Source organism: Pituophis catenifer, unplaced genomic scaffold, assembly GCF_029215685.1.
Source record: "Pituophis catenifer annectens isolate HBS135680 unplaced genomic scaffold, rPitCat1.0.hap2 SCAF_8, whole genome shotgun sequence".
Taxonomy (NCBI): domain Eukaryota; kingdom Metazoa; phylum Chordata; class Lepidosauria; order Squamata; family Colubridae; genus Pituophis; species Pituophis catenifer.
In genome coordinates, this window is record NW_027256888.1 from 64,201,238 (window position 1) to 64,223,288 (window position 22,051).

A 22,051-nucleotide genomic window follows, 5' to 3' on the forward strand; every position below is an offset into this window, starting at 1 on the left:
AAGTTGTTCAATTAATTTCACTTGACGTTAACAAATAACAGTACATATAACAAATAAGTATATAAGCATGGAACATTAGGGCACATAATTTAAAAGCTAGGCTTTTCCTTTGTACTTATTCTTCATTCCCATGTTATCTATATGCAGCATTCCCACAAAAATGTAGTTGAAGTTTGCTATTGATACAGAATGAAGCTTGAAGAAACAGTATTTTGAGAACCCAAGTACAGTAACTGTATCTATTCTTCAATTAATTATCTTCTAGCTTTTTTGGGGTATTTGCTGATTTGGCTAAGTGTCATACCACCAAATTTTCACTTGTATATTCCTATTCCTGTTGACAGAAACAAATGGAGAAGAATAATTACCTTTCATATTGTGTGCTTTGATATATGCAATCTATTTATCTGGTAGATATTTATATATTGTGATAGCAGGTTAGAGTTTTCTGGAATTCTTTTCTCTAGTATATGAGACATAGTAGATGAGAAGTACAATTATTTTGTATTATTTATTTATTTATTTATTTATTTATTTATTTATTTATTTATTTATTTATTTATTTATTTATTCAATTTATATCCCGCCCTTCTCCTAGTGGACTCAGGGCGGTGCACAGCCAGAACTAAAACACATACCAATACAAAATTTAAAATTATTAAAAATTTATATAACTGTGGCCCAAAATTTAAAACATTGAAACTAAAACCCATTTGACAATTTAAAAAGCTAAAAAAGGCTAAAAAAAAAAAGGGGGGGGTGTTTCACGCCAGCCCTGCTTGATGGAAAAGAAAAGTTTTTAGGGCACGGCGAAAAACCCGGAGATCTGCTATCCTTCGTATCTCCGGGGGCAAATCGTTCCAGAGAGCAGGAGCTGCCACAGAGAAGGCCCTCCCCCTGGGGGTCGCCAGCCGACATTGCCTGGCTGATGGAACCCTGAGGAGTCCCTCTCTGTGAGAGCGTACTGGTCGGTGGGAGGCTATCGGTGGCAGAAGGTGGTCCCGCAAATACCCAGGTCCCATGCCACGGAGCGCTTTAAAGGTGGTGACCAACACCTTGAAGCACACCCGAAAGATCACTGGAAGCCAATGCAGCTTTTGTATTTTCTATTTTGTAGGATAGAAGTGACCTTTGAATGACATAACATACTGTACCTCCATCTTATAATAACAACTAACTTTCTCTCTTATGCTTACAAAGTCTTGATGATTTATAGTTAATCACCATCCAGTTTGACTATTGTAAAGCACGATACACAGATTTATTGGAATAGCTATAGTAACAAAATCTTGCAAGTCTGAATGTGCTTCCCTTCCTTCCCAATTCATTTTCATCTGAATTGGGATGGGAGTTGTATTTGAGGTGTTTTCCTAAACCACTTTCTTGGTCTGGGTTCAAGCCTCACTTATGTGATTGTTGCCTTTGTAGTGGTTCCTCCTTATTTTCTTCAAGGACATCCTGTATACTCATTAGAATAGCCCTCCTCATATACTTGAGAGTCAAAACCCTCCATCTTCCCATGTGGACACAGAAACATGGCCTTATAGTCACACAAAAAGCCTTTCAATTGAATGTTAGAAGAAAAATCTAAGTAAGAGTGTTGTGATAGCAGAACCAATTATCAAGAAATATGATATGACTATATTGAAGCAGAGGCTGAATAACTATTAGGCAGGGAACTTTTTTTAAGTTGGCACCCAGGACAGAATGAAGGTTGTGGGAATTGGGATTGCATTTTCTTTAAACAGTTGAGTGGAAGACAGGTTGGTTTAGATTACAGCTGTATGAGTGGGCCATGATAGGCAAGGTGAAGCATGAATAAAGGTTACTGACTGTGGCTCTACGAACAACTGGAAAAAGAACAAAGCACAACTGGATAAGAAAAGGAAGCAAAAAGAGAGAAGGGAAAGAAGGGAACATTAAAACAGGAATTTGGTTGGTATAATAGGCTCATCGCTAGCCATGGCATGTGGTGGAGATGATGAGTGAGGAGTGATGGAAGAGGAAGAACTCCAGCATTGCTGCAGATAGTTCAGATCAGCCCTGAGATCTGTTGGGTGGTTGGGAGCAAGAGGATGGCTTCAACATTACTGAGCTGTAGAGGGCCTGGAAGCTACAAGACTTTGGCGCATTTTACATGATATTTCCTTTCTAATTTTTCTCACTTCTGTGAAGTGATGTGATGTACAGTACAGTGCATGTTAAATAACAGGGATCATTTTGCAAGCAAATACCCCTACTTGCTCTGAACCCAGTTTATCTGAACGCAGGTCCCCCACAAGATCTTAGAATATTTCTATCATAGATAGGAATTTGACAATTTTAATATGCTATTTAAAATTTGAGTTATGTTATATTTTAAACATAATTGTATATACTATTTTAGTTGTATCTTTTGTGTTAAAATTAATTTTTAATTTTACATTTAATATTTACATTTAACAGCTTTAACATTTTGAAAATAATTATTAAAATATCTGAATATATGTGATTGGCTGACTAATGGATTACTCATTCTTAAAATATAAGCTTTCTCTAAAACCTATGAATAGCTCACCCATGTTATTTCTTATCACTCAGCTATCTGGTTTTTATAATGGTTTTATCTTAATTTAATATTTTATCTTTTTATTGTATTGTCCACATATGTTTGTGTGTATGTGTGCGTGTATATTTGCTGATGCTTTATTTAAACTAAATTTGTATATCAGTGATAGCATGACCTCTGTAGAAGCCATACCCTAAATAATTAAATAAATAGTTTGTAAGAGGCAGTGCAGCAAAGTATGTCTAGGGTATAATTTTTAAATGGAAACCAGATGGAGATGAGACATGAACCTTTTTATTGTAAGTCAGTAGCTGTATGGAGATGTTTGCTGGAAGCACACGATTATTCTACTTTGATGAAATCATAATGACCAAGGAAAGGTGAGAACTACTGCCAAACAAATTACAAATTGAGAAGCTTAACAAAAAATCATCCTGAAGAATATTAATTTTCTTTTTGATGTAAATGAGGATTTTTTTCTCTTATAGACCAAAACTTAAAATATTAATTCAGTTTACAAATTGCAATTGAATTCATAGTTTATCAAGGAGTTCACACTATCTATAATCTAGTTTTGAGGATTGGTTGTGTTCTAATCCAGGGGTGTCAAACAAATCACGTGCAGGCCACGCCCACCCCAGCTCTGTGAATGGGAAAAACGTCACGAAACATCACATGACAACAATGTGACGCGGTGAGTTTGACACCTGTGTTCTAATCAATATATATATCAGGTTTCGAGGTCGTCTCAAATAAATTGCATTTCAAACAAAGTCTTTGAAGGAAAACTCCTATTTATTAAGCACAACATTCTAAATCCCAACTCCATCGAAGCCAACACTGACTTCCAGACCCAAAACCCTCCCTTTCCGTTCCCCACTCCCCTGCACTCATTGGCCATCTTCCAAGTCATTCTACCCCTAATCTACTGCTCCAGCTCAAAGGAATTTCCCACCTCCCATCCCATCTCCTAGGGGATATTATCTCCAGGGAAAATAAGTAGGTGAAAAGTCAAACGTCCCTTTCCAGATGCCTCCGCTTCTCCTTCTTATGTCAGCACTAGAGTAAATGCAGCTTGAAGTGCTGACAATATAATTGTATTCAATTGTTATTCAGAGCATTATATAGGAAGCTCTTTACTGCTGTCTTCCTCACTACTTTATTAAAGAATACACTTTAAGTTCAGTAAATATACTGTGTGAAGAACCTGGGTTGTGCCTAATTATTGCATATGCTGCATAGAGAGCCAATTGGCATAGTGGTTAAGGTGTAGGCCTAAAAACCAGGAGACAGTGAGTTTTAAGCCTCCCTTAATCACGAAAGCCTTCTGGGTTTGGGCCAGTCACTGTCTCTCAGTCCAACCTATTTTAAAGGGTTGTTACTGACGAGAAAATAGGAGGCAGGGTATTGTATACTTGCTTCAGATTTGCAAACAGCAGCACATAAATATTAAATGTGCATTTAAATTTCTAGAAATATGTATTTAACTTTGTGCTATACAGAGGTTATGACAATGTGGAGGTTGTTTATTATTTTAAAAACGTTTTTACTTGGGATCTGCCCAGAATTGTTGGGAGTTGAACGGCATACAAATTATTAAATAATAAAAACCTGTTCACTTAAGGATACACTGAAACATACAATGTGACTAAGGGTGTCTAAAATTTTGCATATAACTGTTTAGCGAATCATGCATTACATGCATAATATTGAACTGTGTTGATTAATATTTTACAAATGTTCTAGAGAAATCAAATTGAAGTACTTTGGGTGGAACCTTGAAGGAGCTAGTAATGGAATTTGGAACTAATTTTAATAAATGTTACTTTTAACTTTGTTACTGAACAAATGTTTGGTGAAAGGAATGGTGGATAGGTAAAGGTATCTGGAACAGGAAACATTGCATTGCAAGTCATTTAACATTGGATTTAGTTACAAATGGCTATTTTTATGTTTGGAAAGACTTTTGATGAAGCGGTAAATTGTAAACATATTGCGCCTGAACGTTCAGCGTAGTAGAACATAGTAGAAAATCTCTCGTTTATTCTCCCACTTGTGAAAGTAAAATTATTATTTTTTGGTATGCTTCAGAATATATCCGTATAAAGATCAAACTGAGAAGGATGACAGGCAAGAGCAAGGCTGTCAGTATAGAAGAGATGTTGTAGCAAGACTGATGATAGTCCGTCGCACTCATCTTAGCTCTTCAAGCTTAACCCTTTTGTTCATCAATCAGCTTAAAGTGGCAGGTAGTGACCATTAGCAGGATTCATTAGCACCCTGCAGCACGTTTGTACAGGGTGACCCACATCTGTCTTTATTAGAAGTTTGCTAGTTGCCAGTAGTGAACAGATGGATCATTATTGTCTATGTTGCCCTTTGGGTGTACCTGGAGGACAAGCAAAGTCATCCTGAGCAGGACACACAGTATTAACACGCAAAGAGGAAGAATTTGAATAATATTATTGTAGGCACTGATGGTTACTGCTGTGGCATAGAACTCTTTCACCTTGGATGAAAAAATATCAAAAGATAGCAATTACCAATATTTGCAATTGCTTCCACAAATGTTGATAACTGTTTTTGCGAGAAATAATCTAGCAGTTAAAAGACGCTTGCTCCTGGGGAGGAAAGCTATGACAAATCTAGATAGCATACTAAAAAGCAGAGGCATCACCCTGCCAACAAAAGTGTGTATAGTCAAGGCTATGGTTTTCGCAGTGGCAATGTATGTGAAAGTTGGACCATAAGAAAAGCTGAGCGCCAAAGAATTGAGGCCTTTGAACTATGGTCCTGGAGAAGGCTCCTCCGAGTCCCTTGTACTGAAAGGCAATTAAACCAGTCAGTCCTAGAGGAGATCAACCCTGAATGCTCTTTAGAAGGCCAGATCCTGAAGATGAAACTCAAATACTTTGGCCACCTAATGTGAAAGAAGGTCTCACTGGAGAAGAGCCTAATGCTGAGAAAGATTGAGGGCAACAGAAGAATGGGATGACAGAGAATGAGGTGGCTGGATGGAGTCACTGAAGCAGTAGGTGTGAGCTTAAACGGACTTCAGAGGATGGTAGAGGACAGGAAGGCCTGGAGGAACGTTGTCCATGGGGTTGCGATGAGTCGGACATGACTTCACAACTAACAACAACAACAACAAATCTAGCAATGAGATGTTGCTTGTTTTGAATGATAAGCCTTCTCCGGAGACTCAGGGCGACTTACAATGCGCTAAACAATAGCCTTCATTTTTTTAACCCAACAGTTGTTTTTTCTACATTTACATTTACTAAAGATGGGACAATGGAAGGAGAAAGTTTTAGACGGAAACTGCAGATGCTGGTGAAAGGTAGTGGGTAATATATGGCCTGTGCTAAAAAATGAGTAGTATTTGTTAAATACTACTCATTTTTTCATGCGGCTGTTGATAAAAATATTATTGCCAATATGATCGCCAATGTCCAATGACGGATTTGGCACAAGAAGAAGAGATTTGTCAAAAGAAATAAAAATGGAAGGGTTCTGCCCATTTTCATATGAGGAAGCGAATGTTGGACACGTTAGGAGAAACACTCGGGTAAATTGAATGGGAAGAGAGTACCTGATTGTTAAAAGAAGACTTGCGGTCCAGAATTATGGATGATCAGTGCATGTAGACTGAAAACAGAGTGAGTTATCCTCAGGTGATATAGAGAGAATGAATAAGAAATGAATTGCAAAAGAAATAATATGAAGGATTAGTGATCAATAGAAAAGGAGGAGGAAAACCAAGGAACGTGTAGCTGGAGGGAGCTGATGACTTTTTCAGAAAGAGAAAAGTAAGAACTTTAAAGAACAAATGTACAGCATGGAAGCAAAATGCATGGAAACAGGCAAAAGATGTTGCATATAGCAGCCATGTGATTGTGGGATGCAATCTTAACCAGGGGTGGGTTCCACTTACCTTTATTACCGGTTCGCAGCAGGATCGCGCGCGCAGAAGCTACAGAATCTCAGGTTTGATCAGGGAAATGTGTTGATGCAATTACAGACATAACAAAATTGAGTGATCAAATTTCCACCTAAATAATTTGTGGAAAAATCTAATTAACTAATCATTGTGAGTTTGGGTGGCATTTGTGTCCTCTTGATCATGTGAATCAGCATAATGCAACCTACTTATCAAATGGCATCATAATACAAATTGCTTCTTTTTTAAAATTTCAAAAGAGAAAAATATTTTAAAGAAACCTTACTTCATCATCTAATGAAATTGTAAAATTGAGTATAAAGCCTGGGTTTTTTTTTAATATACCTGTTAAGGTAGGGTGACATTTATAGCTGTTGCTGGCATTTTCAACTTTTATATCTAGTACCATCTTGTGTTATATTGTCAGCTGTGAAAGTGAGATTTGAGTAATTCGAAGCAGCAATATACAAGAAACCATAAAAACTAGTTACAATGTCAAAGTCACACATGAACAATCTGCATTTATCTAAGTCAATACTTCTTGTCTTTCCTTAGAAGTTGGATAGCAAAGAAGCTTCCTTTATGATTCTTTTCTTAAGAATCTTAATATTTCACATCCACATGAATATCATACTGGGTAACTATAAAATATAACCAGCAGCTAAACTTTACCAAGTTTTTATTTTTTGTTTATAAATATATATTATACATTTTCATGATACATAAAAAAATAAATAAAAAATGCTATATTCTGTCTCTTGTTTATGACTATGTATGTCTTGTTGATTTCTAAGTATGCCTTATTGGTTTTTCAGATGTGATGCTACCTTTCAGGTCTTTAATTTTGATTGTTAAGAATTCCAGGGTTCTGATTTTTCTTTTATACAGTATTCCTACATAGCTGGATAAGAATTGGATATGCATGGTTGTGTCTGTAGGCATTGGGCTAGACCTCCCCTATCTGGTCTTACCTAATTATATGCTGTCTTAATATTACATGTAACTGATTTTTTTTTATTTAAACAAAGCTGTGAGAGGCAAAATTTAGGCATCATATATGACTGTTCTTAACCTGCAAGTTTGCACAATTAGCCTTGAAATTTTGGAGGTTCCTCCTTGTGGATGATCCAGGGGAAAGCAAAAAGCCACTCATGGCATCTATGCTCTGGAATAACCTTTTTCCAGAGATCTGAATGGTATCTTTACTCCTGACCTTTAGGAAAGCTGTGAAAACAGCTGTTTGGAAAGGCTTTGGTGATTAACATTTGTTTATTGGGATAGAAGAAAAGAGAGAGAGAGAGAGAGAGAGAGAGAGAGAGAGATGGACAGATAGAGACAGATAGATATACTGTAGATATATAATGCAGTGCTATATATATCTTCTTCTAACCCAATAAACATATGTTAGTATCTTTATCATGTGATGTATGACTTCCTCAATCTTGGTCCTTTACCAAAAGCCTGGGAGTTTGAGGGTTTTGAATAATATCTTACCTGGTCCTAACACTGCACTTTTCTGAACAGATAGCTTTGATTTTGTTTCTGGGATCTGTTGGAGTCACTTGTATGGGTGTGGTATGTATATCAAATGCATATATTGAAAAAGGTTCAAGATGATATGAAGACGCTTGGAAGAAAGAATTGATTGCAAGTTTAGTAAGCTGTTTTGTGGTCCCCCCCCCCCAAAGATGCCCTCAAGAGGTGTTAGAATTTAACTTGTTTAATCATAATGGCTGAAAATTATAGGAATTGAAATCCTGCATTTCTGGAAGAAACATTAAATTAGGCTAGGAAAATTGATGGCTGTTCTCTACCCAAATAAAGAATTCATCACACTGTCATTGTTACTGTTTTCTTATTCTCAGAATAATTCTGCTCATCTTGTAGATGCAGAATATTTTATAAACCATTTACTATATATAAGTGCCCAGTATCTCTTCTGCCTAAATTATAGCATAAACAAAGGCATATTTACAGGAAGTATTAGAACACATACACATATTTAAACATAAATGCAAGGTATAAAGATTAGTTAGTGTTTTCCATTTTTTAAAAATAGATGGCTACATTCTGAATGTCAGAGAAGAAGGTATATACTCTTTGAATAGATTTAATAAAGAATACAGTTACCCTGATTGTCAGAAATAATATACCTCAGAATGAATAAAACACGTACTTGTAAACTTACAAATGCAGCAAATTAATAGGATAATAAAGGTACACGTTTAATATTTCATGATAGAAGTGATTTATTTAACAGTCACTAGTACTTGGCACATAAAAAGTAGCATTAATTGTTTAACTTGGGTAAGGTGTGGTGCTGAAATTTATTATGTCTTACAGTGTTATTTCAATTGATTAAAATATATTCCACTTATAAATGACATAAAATGTATTTTTCGTTCACTTTACAACTAAAATAAAATAAAAGTTGCCACTGTATTAGAATCACACAGTAATGAACTGTGTTAAATATCAAAATTTAACTGTATATGTTCATATATGAGTCAGATCCTAGTTCTGTCTATTCAGAAACTCTTCGAAACATCAGCAGTGGCCCTCCTGAGGCTTTCTGCTTAAAATTATTTCAACTGGAGATGCTAGACATTGAATTTGTGACCTTTATCATCTCAACTTTGGGGTTAGCCATCGAGCAGTAGTATTGTAGGGGAAAAAAAAGAGGGGAAACATATTGTGACACATGAGTTGATAATTTCTAATGACTGTTAAGCTTATTACTGTACCCCAATATTTGCCCAGTTACACAGTCTCTTATTCAATGTTTTGCAAGATGCAGTGTGAACCAAATAATTATGCCTTGTAACTATGTAACATATAATGCATGCTTTTTAAATTTAAATTTAAATTGTGAATTATGAAATAGAGTAAGTGATTTGAACAAATGTCATTTCTAGCACGATTGTTAATGTTGCTCTTATGTGACATATATCCTACAATGCTCCAAAGTGCTACTTATCTATAATCTTATCAATCTTTAAAGCAACCTGATAAGTCAGTACTTTTTTGTATTACAAATAATCTGGTTAGAGAATTGCCGTAATGAGTATACACTGAGGTTAGTTAATGGCATGTTGAGTTGAATGGGGATCTACCAGTCACCCAGTGGTGGGATTCAAATAATTTAATAACCGATTCTCTGCCCTAATGACCGGCTGGGTGGGCATGGCTGGATGATCATGTAAAATCTCCATTCCCAACTCACCCTAGAGCAGGGGTTTTGAGCCTGGAAGGCCACCTGCACCACTCTGGAAGCCAAAACGGGGCGCGGGGGCGCGCATGATGCCCCCCGCATGCCGTTTTGGGCCTGGAAGGCCTCCTGCACCAATCGGAAGCCAAAATGGAACGCACGGGCGGATTCCTGGGAGGAGTGGGGTGGGTGGGGCCAGCCAGAGGTGGGATTAGCTGGTTCTCCGAACTGGCCAAAAAGTTAACCAGTTTGCCCAAACTGGTGCAAACTGGCTGAATCCCACGTTTGCTGTCAGCTACTCTGCAACTGAATTATTGGAAGATATCCTGTGAATTTGCTTCTGACCTGAACTATTTAGCAGTAATATGGGTAGACCAATTTTAATTCACTTATGCCAATTAATATAAATATCATCTAAATGAATTCACTTCCTCAAATATACGCTTCTCTTTTTTTGATGAACAGATGAAAAATCCAGACTGATAACAGACCATTCCTTTCTCTCACTCTTTTTCTGTCTTCTATGAATTCTCTATGCATAGTAAAGTATATCTGATTATATTATTTTTGACTGTATCTTTTGGGAATGACCCCTAACAATGCTGTGTCCCTTGGCTTAATAATCCAGACAAGGAGCATTTTCTGGTGCTTTTTACATTCTGCTTTTGAATGTTCAATAGTAATATCTTAGTTTATGTTAACATTAAATGTTGGATGTTAATACAAGTAAGCCTGACATGCCAGTACCCTAATTGGTCTGTTATCAATGAACTTGAGATACAGGAAATAATACAAACATATTGACAAGCCATAGAATTTTTCTTTATATTAAAGTAATTGGCCGCTACAGTGCAAGATGTTTTTCCACAAATATTCATATTTGAATTATTTTAAAATCATGGAGATAAAAGTATAGAGAGAGCATAGTCATCAACTGTACTGAGAATGTAAAGCAGTGCTTTTTTTTTTTTCTTTGAGAAAAAGAAATTGAGGCAATGGCCCGGGTGACTGCTTCAATTTTTAACCTAATTAAAGTGACTTCCTTCTGGAGCAATGGAAGGTGTTCCCAGAGGCTCCTCAGCATTGCTGCATGACAATTTTTTCAAATTACAGAAAATTTTACATGCAAACATGCTGTTCTGTCTCAAAGTCTTGCCTTTTGTTCTTTCATAATTGGCTCTCTCCCTCTCTCTCCCCCTCTTCCAATCTTACATGTAGAGTTACATAAGAAACTTGTTATGTGACTTATGCTTTTGATTCTAAAAGCCACTTCATTTGGGACTTACTTATATTCCCTGAAAGTATTTTCAAAGATACGTTTTCCTTTCTACCTTAGTTTGGGATAAACTGTTAAGCCAAATATCTATTGTTACCTATTATCTTAATGATTATTATTTTGTCAAGATAAAATTCAAGTTCATCTTGACAAAATATACTTTACTGCAGAGTTCCCCAACTTTTCCGGCTTTGCGGGCTGTCTGGTGGGTGGGTGGAGATAGGGGGGATGGTTCCATGCGAGAGGCAGGCAAGCACACGTGTGTGCACACAGCTCCATTTGGATGGTTCAACTTCCGTGGCCCAGTTTGAAGGGCTCAAGGCCTGGTAGTGGGCCATGGCATGGGGGTTGCTTTACTGTATATACTTGGGTATAAGTTCATCAATAGATAATACGACCATTGAATTTTTCAAACCACCATGAAAAATGACCTACCTATAAATAAGCCAACCCTCAAATTTTTTGTATGTTTTAACTTTTACGATTGGCTTACCTCTGGGTGGCACATTTTTAAATGGTATTTGGGCTTATATGTGTACTTTACAAAAAAAAAAGCATTACTGTAAACACTCATGGATAAACCCATTTGATAAGATGAATTCATTTTTTGGATGTATTTTGGCACCTAAAATTCTCAGTTTATCAGCAAGTATATGTACACCGTAGTATTTTGACATCCCAAGCTTTCTAAAACATCATTTTATATTATTGTGTGGATCATAAAGAAACTGAATTGTTAGAGTCCTAGTCAGTAAATTAATTTGTGGGAAGATTGCTTTGAAGAAAGGATTGAAAAAGCTATTTTGGCAGTGTCCTCTGATAAGGGATACGTTCACAGTGAATACTCCAAGCTCTCCTTCAATTTTAGGTTTCAACTGGTTTTATTCAGCAGATTAATAGATACAGTCTGTTTTGTCACACATAAGAACATCACTAACCAAACAGGATGGGTTCTCAATGGCTTTTACTGAGTTTTGTATGACACAAGATGAATTCTCAATAAATTGGGGCAACAAGGATGAGATTGTTTTTCAATCCAGAGTTTCCAGCTTTCTAATAGATTATTTCTTAGAAGGGAAATACTTTCAGTGAACAAGACCTCTTTCACTTTTTTCTTTTTTAAAAGAAAAATAAGTTAATGAGTTCTGTTTTTTATTCAGATGACCTTGAATTGGATAGTGTTTTGGTTCCATTAATGGCTTTCAGAAGATGAGAAAAAAGCAGTGATACTGCAACAGTTCTGAGAGAGGTTTAAATGGGGGGAAATGATAGAACTACTGTGAAAGGTAAATAGTAATCATGGTTCATTAGTGATTACTGAGAAAGACTTCTTAAAAAGGATAAAATATTTATCTCCTGGTGGAATTTTCAGTAGGTAAGGTCCCAAGATTAATTTTATTTTGATGCTAATTTTCTTATTAATATTTATAACTTCTTAAGTACAACATTCAATCCCTTTGACAGTATACTTGTATTGGTAGTTCTTTTCTTTTTGTCAAAAATTCCCCATCCAATGAGTTTATCAACCATTCTGTCTAAAATAAAGATATATATCAAGCAATGCTAACAAGCTCTCTATACAAGAAATATATGTGTTCGTGTGAATTCTCCTGGTAGTTTAGAAACATGCTATTATTATACAAGTGTTTAGCACAGTAATCTGAGTGCCATCCTGATATATTAATCTATTTGGGGGGGGGGTTCCTCTCAGGTTGGGCAATTGATGCATATTCCAAAGGCAATATTTTGTACCATGAATCATTCATAACCTAAATCTGAACACATTTTCCCTTATATAATTTGATTGATTGCCACAATATGCTTCAGTCTCATAGCTACATAGCATACATTTTACCATATTTAGCTGATTTCAGTCCTTTAGCATTCAATTACCTTATTTTTGCCCATATAGCATAGGTTTACCTCTTTTATTGAAGCACAGGATACATTTCAGTCTTGAGTTAAGTAAAATTTATGTGGTGATTATATAAATGAATACTGTCAGTTGAAAACTTCGTTATGTTGTGAGGTAGAAGGCATGTTTTAAACAATAACCAACTAAGCATTGGAAACTGTCCATTAAAATTCTTTTTACATCCAAAACTCTCTCATTAACTTAATACAACCTAATCTCTCAGAGCCGGTGAAAATTGAACTGGCAGTCAGCAGAATTATCTTGCAGTACTGCATTCTAACCACTGCACCATCACGGCTCTATGTTGTGGCCCGCCAGCGGCCTGCACGGATTATTGCTGATTCCGGCGATGAGGAGGTTGGTGTGGTGTCATGCCAGGAGCCTGTGCAGCCGGTGCTCGAGTTGGACAGCGAGGAGGCTGAAGAAGATGTGGTGCCAGAGGCAGGGATTCAGCCAAGGCCTTCAGAACCTCCTTTAAGTGAAGAGAATGAAGTGGAGGAGCCTCTTCTCAATGCACGAGCACGCAGAGCTGCCAAAAGGCAGGAGTGATTACTCAAGAGTGATTACTCAAGAGGATTACTCCTTGAGAGTAAGGCTTGGAGCTAATCGGCCACTCCCTTAGCCTATTTAAGTTTGCACACAGCTTGTAAAAAGCTGCAGGAAACAACGTGTGTTCGTCCATTTGTTCGATGATCATTGAGTTTGAACTTTCTCTGCAAACCTGGTTTCTGGGCTATCAGCCAACTCTTGTAGGATTCTATCTTATCTGTGGAATTTCTGGCAGGTTGTTAAGGACGTTTTATTAACAGCTGCATTTGCAAAAGACTGTGTTTTGAAGTAAACTGAGTTTTGTTTGGAGTTTTGTGTGTGCTACATTCCTTGGGTTCCGTAGCTGGGGCAGAACACTCTATGACAGCATGCCATAAATTGGTAGTTGTTACCTCTCAGTGGCTTCATATAAATGTTAAGCAGCAATGATGAGAGGGCCAACATTGTGATACCTCGTAAGAGTAAGGTCATTAGAGTGACATCATCCTTCACTGGCACCAGAACTGCCTTCTAGGGTAGGAATGGAACTCTTTTGCTTCCAATTCCCAATCCTCTTAGATGGTCCAGGAAGACACTTCCAGTGGCAATGAAGGAAGATGTCAATCTAATGGCCTTTCTCTTGTGGGGTATCACAAGGCTGCTCATTAACCCAGCTAGAAAATTTGCCAGTCAATCAAGATGAGTCAAGATTTTGGAGAATATGAATATTTTTCTTGGCAAAATGCTAGTTGAAATGGGCATAGTTGCAAAGCAGGAACAACTCCTAAACATCCCTTCAAGAAGGAATTTACTACACTGAACAATGCAGCTAGCTGACAGTCTGCTGACACAATATGATACTAGGAAGGAGAAGCATTGGCATTTCGTCTCCATTATTGTTATAGTGTAGATTCCAACTTGAGCTTGTATTTATACTGTTAAATTCATTGGCCTTTTGCCATTAACACTTCCAAGTGTAATTTCATCACCTGGAACTTTTTGATAAACTCAGTGTGTGCATTTTAATAAACCAATAATTTGTACACAGAGATTGTTCAGGTGGAAACTTATTGAGAATCCGGTTACCGTCAGTTTCCAGAAACTACCTATCAGATTGCTGAGCCCCAATGCACTCTAGAAGTTCTCTAGGTCCATTAGATGTCTGGGCTGGACTTACCTAATGTTTTCTTCTCAACATTTTGAGAGTTTGTCCACCTGTCTCTTTCTGTTCTATACATGCATGATGCATTAATCTGATGAGAGCTTTTATAGCAAGCCTATACTCCAAATGAAGAGCTATTTTTTTGGGGGGGGGCATCCAGCAAATGCAGAAGAACTATAGCATATGATTGAGTGAAGCTGATTTGGTAACTTATTTTTGACTTGACATTTGCTGATTAAGTTGTATTACAAGTGACACAAATAATAATAACTGTAGATTTTTACTTCATAAACGTTAACAATTATGTTAAAAACTTCACAATGGAATGAGTAATCCTTCAGAATTAGGTCTCCTTGAAACTGTCATACATTTGGATGTTTCATCTATTTATTTATTTTTTCTGTTTTTCAGGGTGTTCCAGGTCCTGGCCAATATAATATAAAAAGTGAGTTTGGGAAGGCAGGTTGCATCACGAAAAATGAAGCTCAGCATGTTCCTTTTCTTTCTCTTTCTGAGGTAAAACGTATTATAGTTTTTTTCTCATTTGCTGCTTTTTAAATATTGTTGTTAGCCTGTTTGGGAAATTTGAAGAATAGTTTTATGGGATTTTGTTTGTAGAGGAATGTCTGCAGTGGTTTATTTGTGATACTTAGATAAAGGTAAAGGTTCCCCTTGCACATGTGTTAGTCTGGGGGGGGGTGCTCATCTCCATTTCAAAGCCGAAGAGCCAGTGCTGTCCGAAGACGTCTCTGTGGTCATGTGGCCAGCATGACTAAACACCAAAGGCACATGGAACGCTGTTACCTTCCCACCAAAAGGGGTCCCTATTTTTCTACTTGGTTTTTTTATGTGCTTTCAAACTGCTAGGTTGGCAGAAGCTGGGACAAGTAATGGGAACTCACCCCGTTATGCAGACTAGGGATTCGAACCGCTGATCTGCCAACCTTTCGATCAACAAGGTCAGGATCTTAGCCACTGAGCCACTGCGTCCCTGCTTGTGATACTTACAAATACATTAAATAGAACACAATGCCGGCAGACAGACTATTTGCACAGAAGTTCTTAAAGATTCTAATTATTCACTAGATTATTTATCAGATCCATAATTATCCATCCATCTCCATAATTATCCATCCTTCCTCTCTATCTCTATCTCTATCTCTATCTCTATCTCTATCTCTATCTCTATCTCTATCTCTATCTCTATCTCTATCTCTATCTCTATCTCTATCTCTATCTCTATCTCTATCTCTATCTCTATCTCTATCTCTATCTCTATCATCTCTCTATCTCATGTGTCCTTTCAAAAGCTAGGAAAAGTTCCTAGGCATTGAGGCTCATCAATCTGTTAATGGTTCTAACTGCTCTTATGGTAATGTTACACAAAAAAGTAGTGTGCTTGCCAGAATTTTTAACAGTTTCTGCATGTATGACACTATGCAGAGAATGGAAATGTCAATTCAAAATGTCAAAAGATTGAGAATTATATATAAATAAGGGGCAGATAACAGAGGAACAAGAGCACAAACAGCTTATTTCATTACATATTCAAAAACAACCCCCCCCCCCCCAATTCTGGAATAGCAGTGGAATAGTAATGCTCTCGAGCATTACTCAGTCTAATTATATGGATTCTTCTTTAGGGTGATGTGTTCTCTTGGATTCAGGTACAAAAGAATTTGAAAGAAGAATATTTTGTTGCTTATTCTTGGAAAGTAAATTCTTTCCAAATTTGGCTTATGCATTGAACGGAGCAGGTTATAAAATATATTTGTTCAATATCATTTTGGTTTATATGGTTTATAATTAAGCTAGGATAAACAGTCAGTGAACTCTGGATATGAAATGTCATGATGAGACGAATATAGTTCTTAGCAGTGTTAGGCCCCAGAACTTGAGTACCAAGTTCTGGGGCCTAAGATGTTTGCTGAAGTCACCAAACATCTTGCCATTTTAAAATTGCCTTAATTTTGCAGAATCTTTGCTCATGCCTGTTTTAATATAATCAGAGTCATGCAGATGAGATGGGTGATATAGAAACTTGATAAATTAGATTGATCAATCGATCGATCGATAGATGATAGATAGGCAGGCAGGCAGGCAGGCAGGCAGGCAGGCAGGCAAGCAGACAAATTTTAATCTCTTGCTGCAATATAGATTTAATAATTATCTTTATGCATCTAACCCTGGTAATTTAGGAGTGGTTGAAATAGCAATACCCACAGGTTCATGTTCCATCACAATGATAAAAACAGAAGTGGTTTTGCAGGATTGAAGTGCAAGCTGTGTCCCAGTTCTCTGGTGTGTGTTCAGTGTCATAATTTAGACAGAAAAGAAAAGTGACTTATATCACAGTTGCAGTGTTGCTGCTGTCACTAGAGTCCCGCTGTCCTCCTAGCAATGCTGGTCAAAATGGCTGGTCATGTCCTACAAAACATTACATGAATTTATATAATAAATATACTTTATGATGCCTCTGAAAGCAAACTTTCTTGGTTACATAGATGAATTATTTGCAAACGTGCAGCTTGCGGCATTCTACAAATAGTCCTCAGTTAACAACCACAATTGGGAATGGCAATTCTGTCGCTAAGCAAGACATCATGTGACTGCAATAGACTTACAACCTCATTTCTGACATGGTCATTAAGCAAATCAGCCATAGTTGTTAAGACATTACGTGATTATGAGTTGCAATTTTACTGCCAGCTTCTCCATTGACTCTGTTTTGCTTATACGAAAATAGACCTCTCTTTACTCAGTAACTATATAAGTGACTTGCCTGCTACTTCTATATTTATATTCTCTTGCATTTTCTTAGAGGTTTGCCCCTCTGAAATCTTCTACTCCAGCTCCTGGCACATATAATGAACCACGCTCTGCTCTTGAATGTCTGAGAAGACCGTGTAGATCAAAAAGCATCCCATTTGGCCATACCTCAGTTCGATTCACCGGTGATTCCAGATTGCAAACATCACCAGGTATATCAGTATATCTTCATCCTCTAATCTGTCAGAAGAGGAACCCTGTAGAGTTGATTGGGCTTCTGATGTCTTTCCCCCTCTCAGTTATCCTTTCGGCCTATTGCCAATGCTTGAGGTTCATAGGTCTTGTAAAGTGGTTTAGGTTTTTGAACTCTGTTGGTTCATAAATTCAAATTTGCTTTGACACTAGTAAAATATCACTTATCCAAATTTTCTTTTAAAAGGAATATGTATGAAATCCATACATACGATCCATTCAGTATGAAATATGATAAATAGGATCTCATAAGGTGAATCTTTTCAGTTATACGGTGTTTCCCTGAAAATTAGACCTTGTCTTATATATTTTTGAACCCCAAAATAAGTGCTTGGCCTTATTTTCAGGGATGTCTTATTATTTTGGGGCATGTGGAGCAAGATGGGGCTCGTCTTGCCGTCTTACCTGATTTCCAGCTCTGTCTCCCTAACCATAACCAGAGGAAATGGCGGGGACCGGCTACACATGCATTTAAAAATTTTCGGACAGGGCTTATTTTCAGGGAGGGCATATTTTCGGGGGGGCTTATTTAGCGCATGCGCTCAAAAGCCCAATTGGGCTTATTATCAGGGGATGTCTTATTTTAGGGGAAACAGGGTACATGTGCAACCTAGCCTTATGCCTTTAGGATAGAAAAAGATGACAAATTTCAAATTAGCAGCCCAGCTTAACAGCTACAACAACACAACAATGTTGTGTTCACTGTAATTTTAGACAATGAAGGTCCCATGCTTCTTCAGTAATCCAAACTTCCAAATCTAGATTTGCTCCCATCTATAGAATTATAGTTAAAGAAGTGACAACATAATTGCATAATTTAATTAACCAATTTTTATTCATGCTGATATTACAAAGGGATCAAAAGAAACATAGTCCTTTAGAGATTATATTTATGTTATAATGCTACTTGTGCATATTGGGAATACCTTGTGCAGTTGACTGATTTGATAGTCCTAATTTGATTTTAATATTTATTTTGCATTGGCTTTGGGGCATTATTTATTTAATCATTACCTGAATAATAATTACTAAATAATAGTTTTCTGTCTCTTCCTTCCTTCCTAGCACTTCATGGCTCTTATCAGAAGTATGCTACTACATTAGACTGTTAGGTCAAACATGACTTCCTGAATGTCAGTTAACTTTCTTGTCATTCAGTCCTTTTCTGATTTCAGAGTTGAATTTCTTACCTCTTTAGCTTGTTACTCCTCAAGGGTCAGATTTTAGTCATTAACCTCCATCTGCTTCTCTCCACATTTTAGTTTTTGTAACACATGGTGAAACGGATGCAACCACTGGGTGCATTTTCCCTTTGGGAAATTAAAAGCAAAATTGGAGGTTGTATTCTTTGCTATGGGGGTCTGCCTGTTTCAGCCGGGTTCTCTTTTTATATCTGTAAAAATGATACTATAAAATTCTTTAATGGTATCTCAATCAAAGGAAACTTTATTCTGAATATCTCCTTGTGAGGGAAATTGAGAATCGACTTGCAATCGATTTCAACTAATTGTGTGTCTTAGATAAGCAGACATTGCAAAAGCAACAGAAAAGTTATTAAAAAGGATACTGGACATTCCAAACTCTATCTCCCTACTTACCTACCTACCTACCTACCTACCTATCTACCTACCTACCTACCTATCTACCTACCTATCTATCTATCTAATTTCTATGTTGCCTATCTCATGTAAGTGATTCTGGGTGGTTCACAAATTAAAAAACAATTAAAACAGAATTAAAATATAATTAAAACCAACTTAAAATTAAAAATGTAAAGGTTGAAAAGTTAAAGAGGCCGGGGGTGGGGGTGGGGCATCCGCAGGATTGCATATCACTAAATTCTAAGGAGTAGATAAAAGATGAGCTTTTAACTGTAGGTGCATAGGCTTTTGATCCCAGAATTTTAAAAGTAAATAACTTATTATTATCCAAGCGTGGAAATATTGTAGGCTACCTGAAAATATGCGACTTTATTTTACATACTTGCTGCAATTGCCAATGTCACATCTTCATACTCTTTCATCTCTGACAAGGTCACCCTTGTTGACAGTCTGAAAGAGCTATTTATCCTTGTGTTGCAGATCATGCTAGTTATCCTAAGATTGTAGAGGTCATCAACACTATGACAGTCTCTCCTAAGACAAATACTATCTATTAATATTATTCTCAAGAGTGCTGTCTTTTTTTAAAAAACAAAAAACCAACAAAGCAATGAGTGAGGCTTGAATAGGTAATCAACTACAGAATAGGCTAGCTGTAGATATTTGGGAAATATTTTGCTGTGAATAAGCATTCCTTCCACTGCTTTTGAGGGAGTCCAAATTCGATCAGATTCTATTTTTTTTGAATTAAGTTTTCATTCTAGAAATGTTTGTCTGCAAGCAAATGTAAATGAACTTTATCATTAAAGGACAGAACGACCTTCCTTTGTTTATTTACCTTGAAAACAGCTTCTGATATATTGTCCTTTCTACATTCTTTTTCTTGCTGCTCTCCTCCTGTGTGTCTCGAGGACATACCTTTGCTTTTGTCCTCTAACCCACAAGAGATTTGTCATTTATCTTTAACATACCCCCCCCCATTTTTTTTTGTGCTGAACACAACATTTATTGTAACTTTGGAAGAACTTAAGTAAGGAATTTCCTGCCCGACAAAGTTGTGTATCACGGGTTCCAAGTAGTTACAGAGTTTCTGCATCGGTATTTTTTATATTTTGATTTATAGTTTTCTTTTCATCTGTTGAAGTCAAGATGGTGTTCAAGGTCTCTGCAGATGGCTTCTCAAGCACGCCTTATCAGATCCAAATCTGTTAAGCTTCAGCTGTTTTGTGACAGTGTAAGCTTTTTTTTCTGTCATGGTAGTAAAGCATAAGATGAGAAAGTCATCTGATCTATTCTTTTTCTAGTTTACATTGTGCCTAGAATTAATATTTCGATGGTCTTTTTTGGTAGTTGGTTCACTTTTAATACTGAAGTTATATAAAGTTCTTTATGGATAGGATTCTGTGGTTCAGAGCAATCTATATAGAATGGGTTCCTAATCGATATTCAAATGAGTATTATTGTAATTTGAAATAGGTAGCATATGCTAAAATTGCTTCAAATTATAATTTAAATTACTGAAAAATTTAAACATAATTTGTACATTAATGTTTACTTGAACCAATATTATTGTACATCGTTCAGAGTCACTTTTGGTGAGATGGGCAACCATATAAATTAGATAAATAAATAAGTATTCAGAAAAAACTCTTTATCAGTATATATGATATTAATATGAAGTATATTTACTTAAGAAAAATAAAAGGGTGAAGTTATTATATTTGACAGGTTTTTAAAGGAATAAATCTATGAATTATACAATTTATTCCATGTAAATGATGGAACACTATAGTTAAAATTATGACAACAAAGAAACCTGGTTCTGTTCAATTCAAGAAAATCTTATGTCGTAAACTTGAGTGGTATTACGGTAGCTGTACCTGTGTCAGCTACTCAGAGTCATATTTGTGAGATGAGTGGCTATCTATTCATTTAAATAGATTTAAATGAAATAAATAAATGAGGCTGCAGCTCATTTCTCAGCTCCTATCACTGTATTCTGATTCACAATTAGCTAATATTAATTCCAATTAATTTAGTCTTATTCAATTATTGAAATTGAATTATATTTATAGGTTTCAGAAATAATGGTAAATGTGTATACCTATCATTTTATTTTGCTTATAATTTTGGTTCAAGTGAAGCTGCTTAATTTAACTAAATTTCATTGTGCACTTGCAGGTCCTGCATTTTATAATATCCTCAATTACAGAATTGCAACACCCCACTTTAAAAATGTTCTCGCAGAGACAAGAAAGAAAGGAGCATTTGGATCTACAGTTCCTCGATTGTTATATTTAGTTAATAGGGAAGCTTTTGTTACACCTGGACCAGCTGATTATCAGGTAACATTTTTTTGTCCACCTGTCTTTGCTGTCATTTGCTCTAAATTAGAGCAAGGTAATTCTCTTCATGAAGAATCGATAGATCAACTACGATTTAACTACGATATGGAAGTCCTACATTTAAAATCTTTATACCTCTGAATGTCAGATATTATCGCCTTCTTAGTTTTCCAATTTCTAATAAGAATTATGGATTATTAGACCACCGATGTGGTCTAATATGGGCTTTGTTCACATTCCTCTACAAAGAAGCAGACACACATGGGGTGATTAGTTCTTCTGAGACCCGTGTAAGCAGATGCAAATTTATTGTTTTGCTCTCATTGCCTTCATTGGCAATGGGGGTGCAGTGGTTAGAATGCAGTATGGCAGGCTGCTAACTCTGCCTTCAGTCTCGAGTTCTATCCTGACTGCCTCAAGGTTGACTCAGCCTTTCATCTTTCTAAGGTCGGTAAAATGAGGACCCAGATTGTTGGAGGCAATATGCTGACAATGTAAACCACCCAG

At 36.5% G+C, this 22,051-nt stretch overlaps 1 protein-coding gene across 1 annotated transcript in view; it reads left to right on the forward strand.

The window, feature by feature from the left end:
• STPG2 (sperm tail PG-rich repeat containing 2) overlaps nucleotides 1-22,051 on the forward strand; it is a 196,667-nt gene that overhangs the window by 22,390 nt on the left and 152,226 nt on the right. The window contains exons 7-9 of the mRNA XM_070949093.1: nucleotides 14,989-15,093; nucleotides 17,399-17,558; nucleotides 21,381-21,544. Coding sequence (XP_070805194.1) covers nucleotides 14,989-15,093; nucleotides 17,399-17,558; nucleotides 21,381-21,544 — 429 coding nt within the window. The remainder of the gene's footprint in view (nucleotides 1-14,988; nucleotides 15,094-17,398; nucleotides 17,559-21,380; nucleotides 21,545-22,051) is intronic.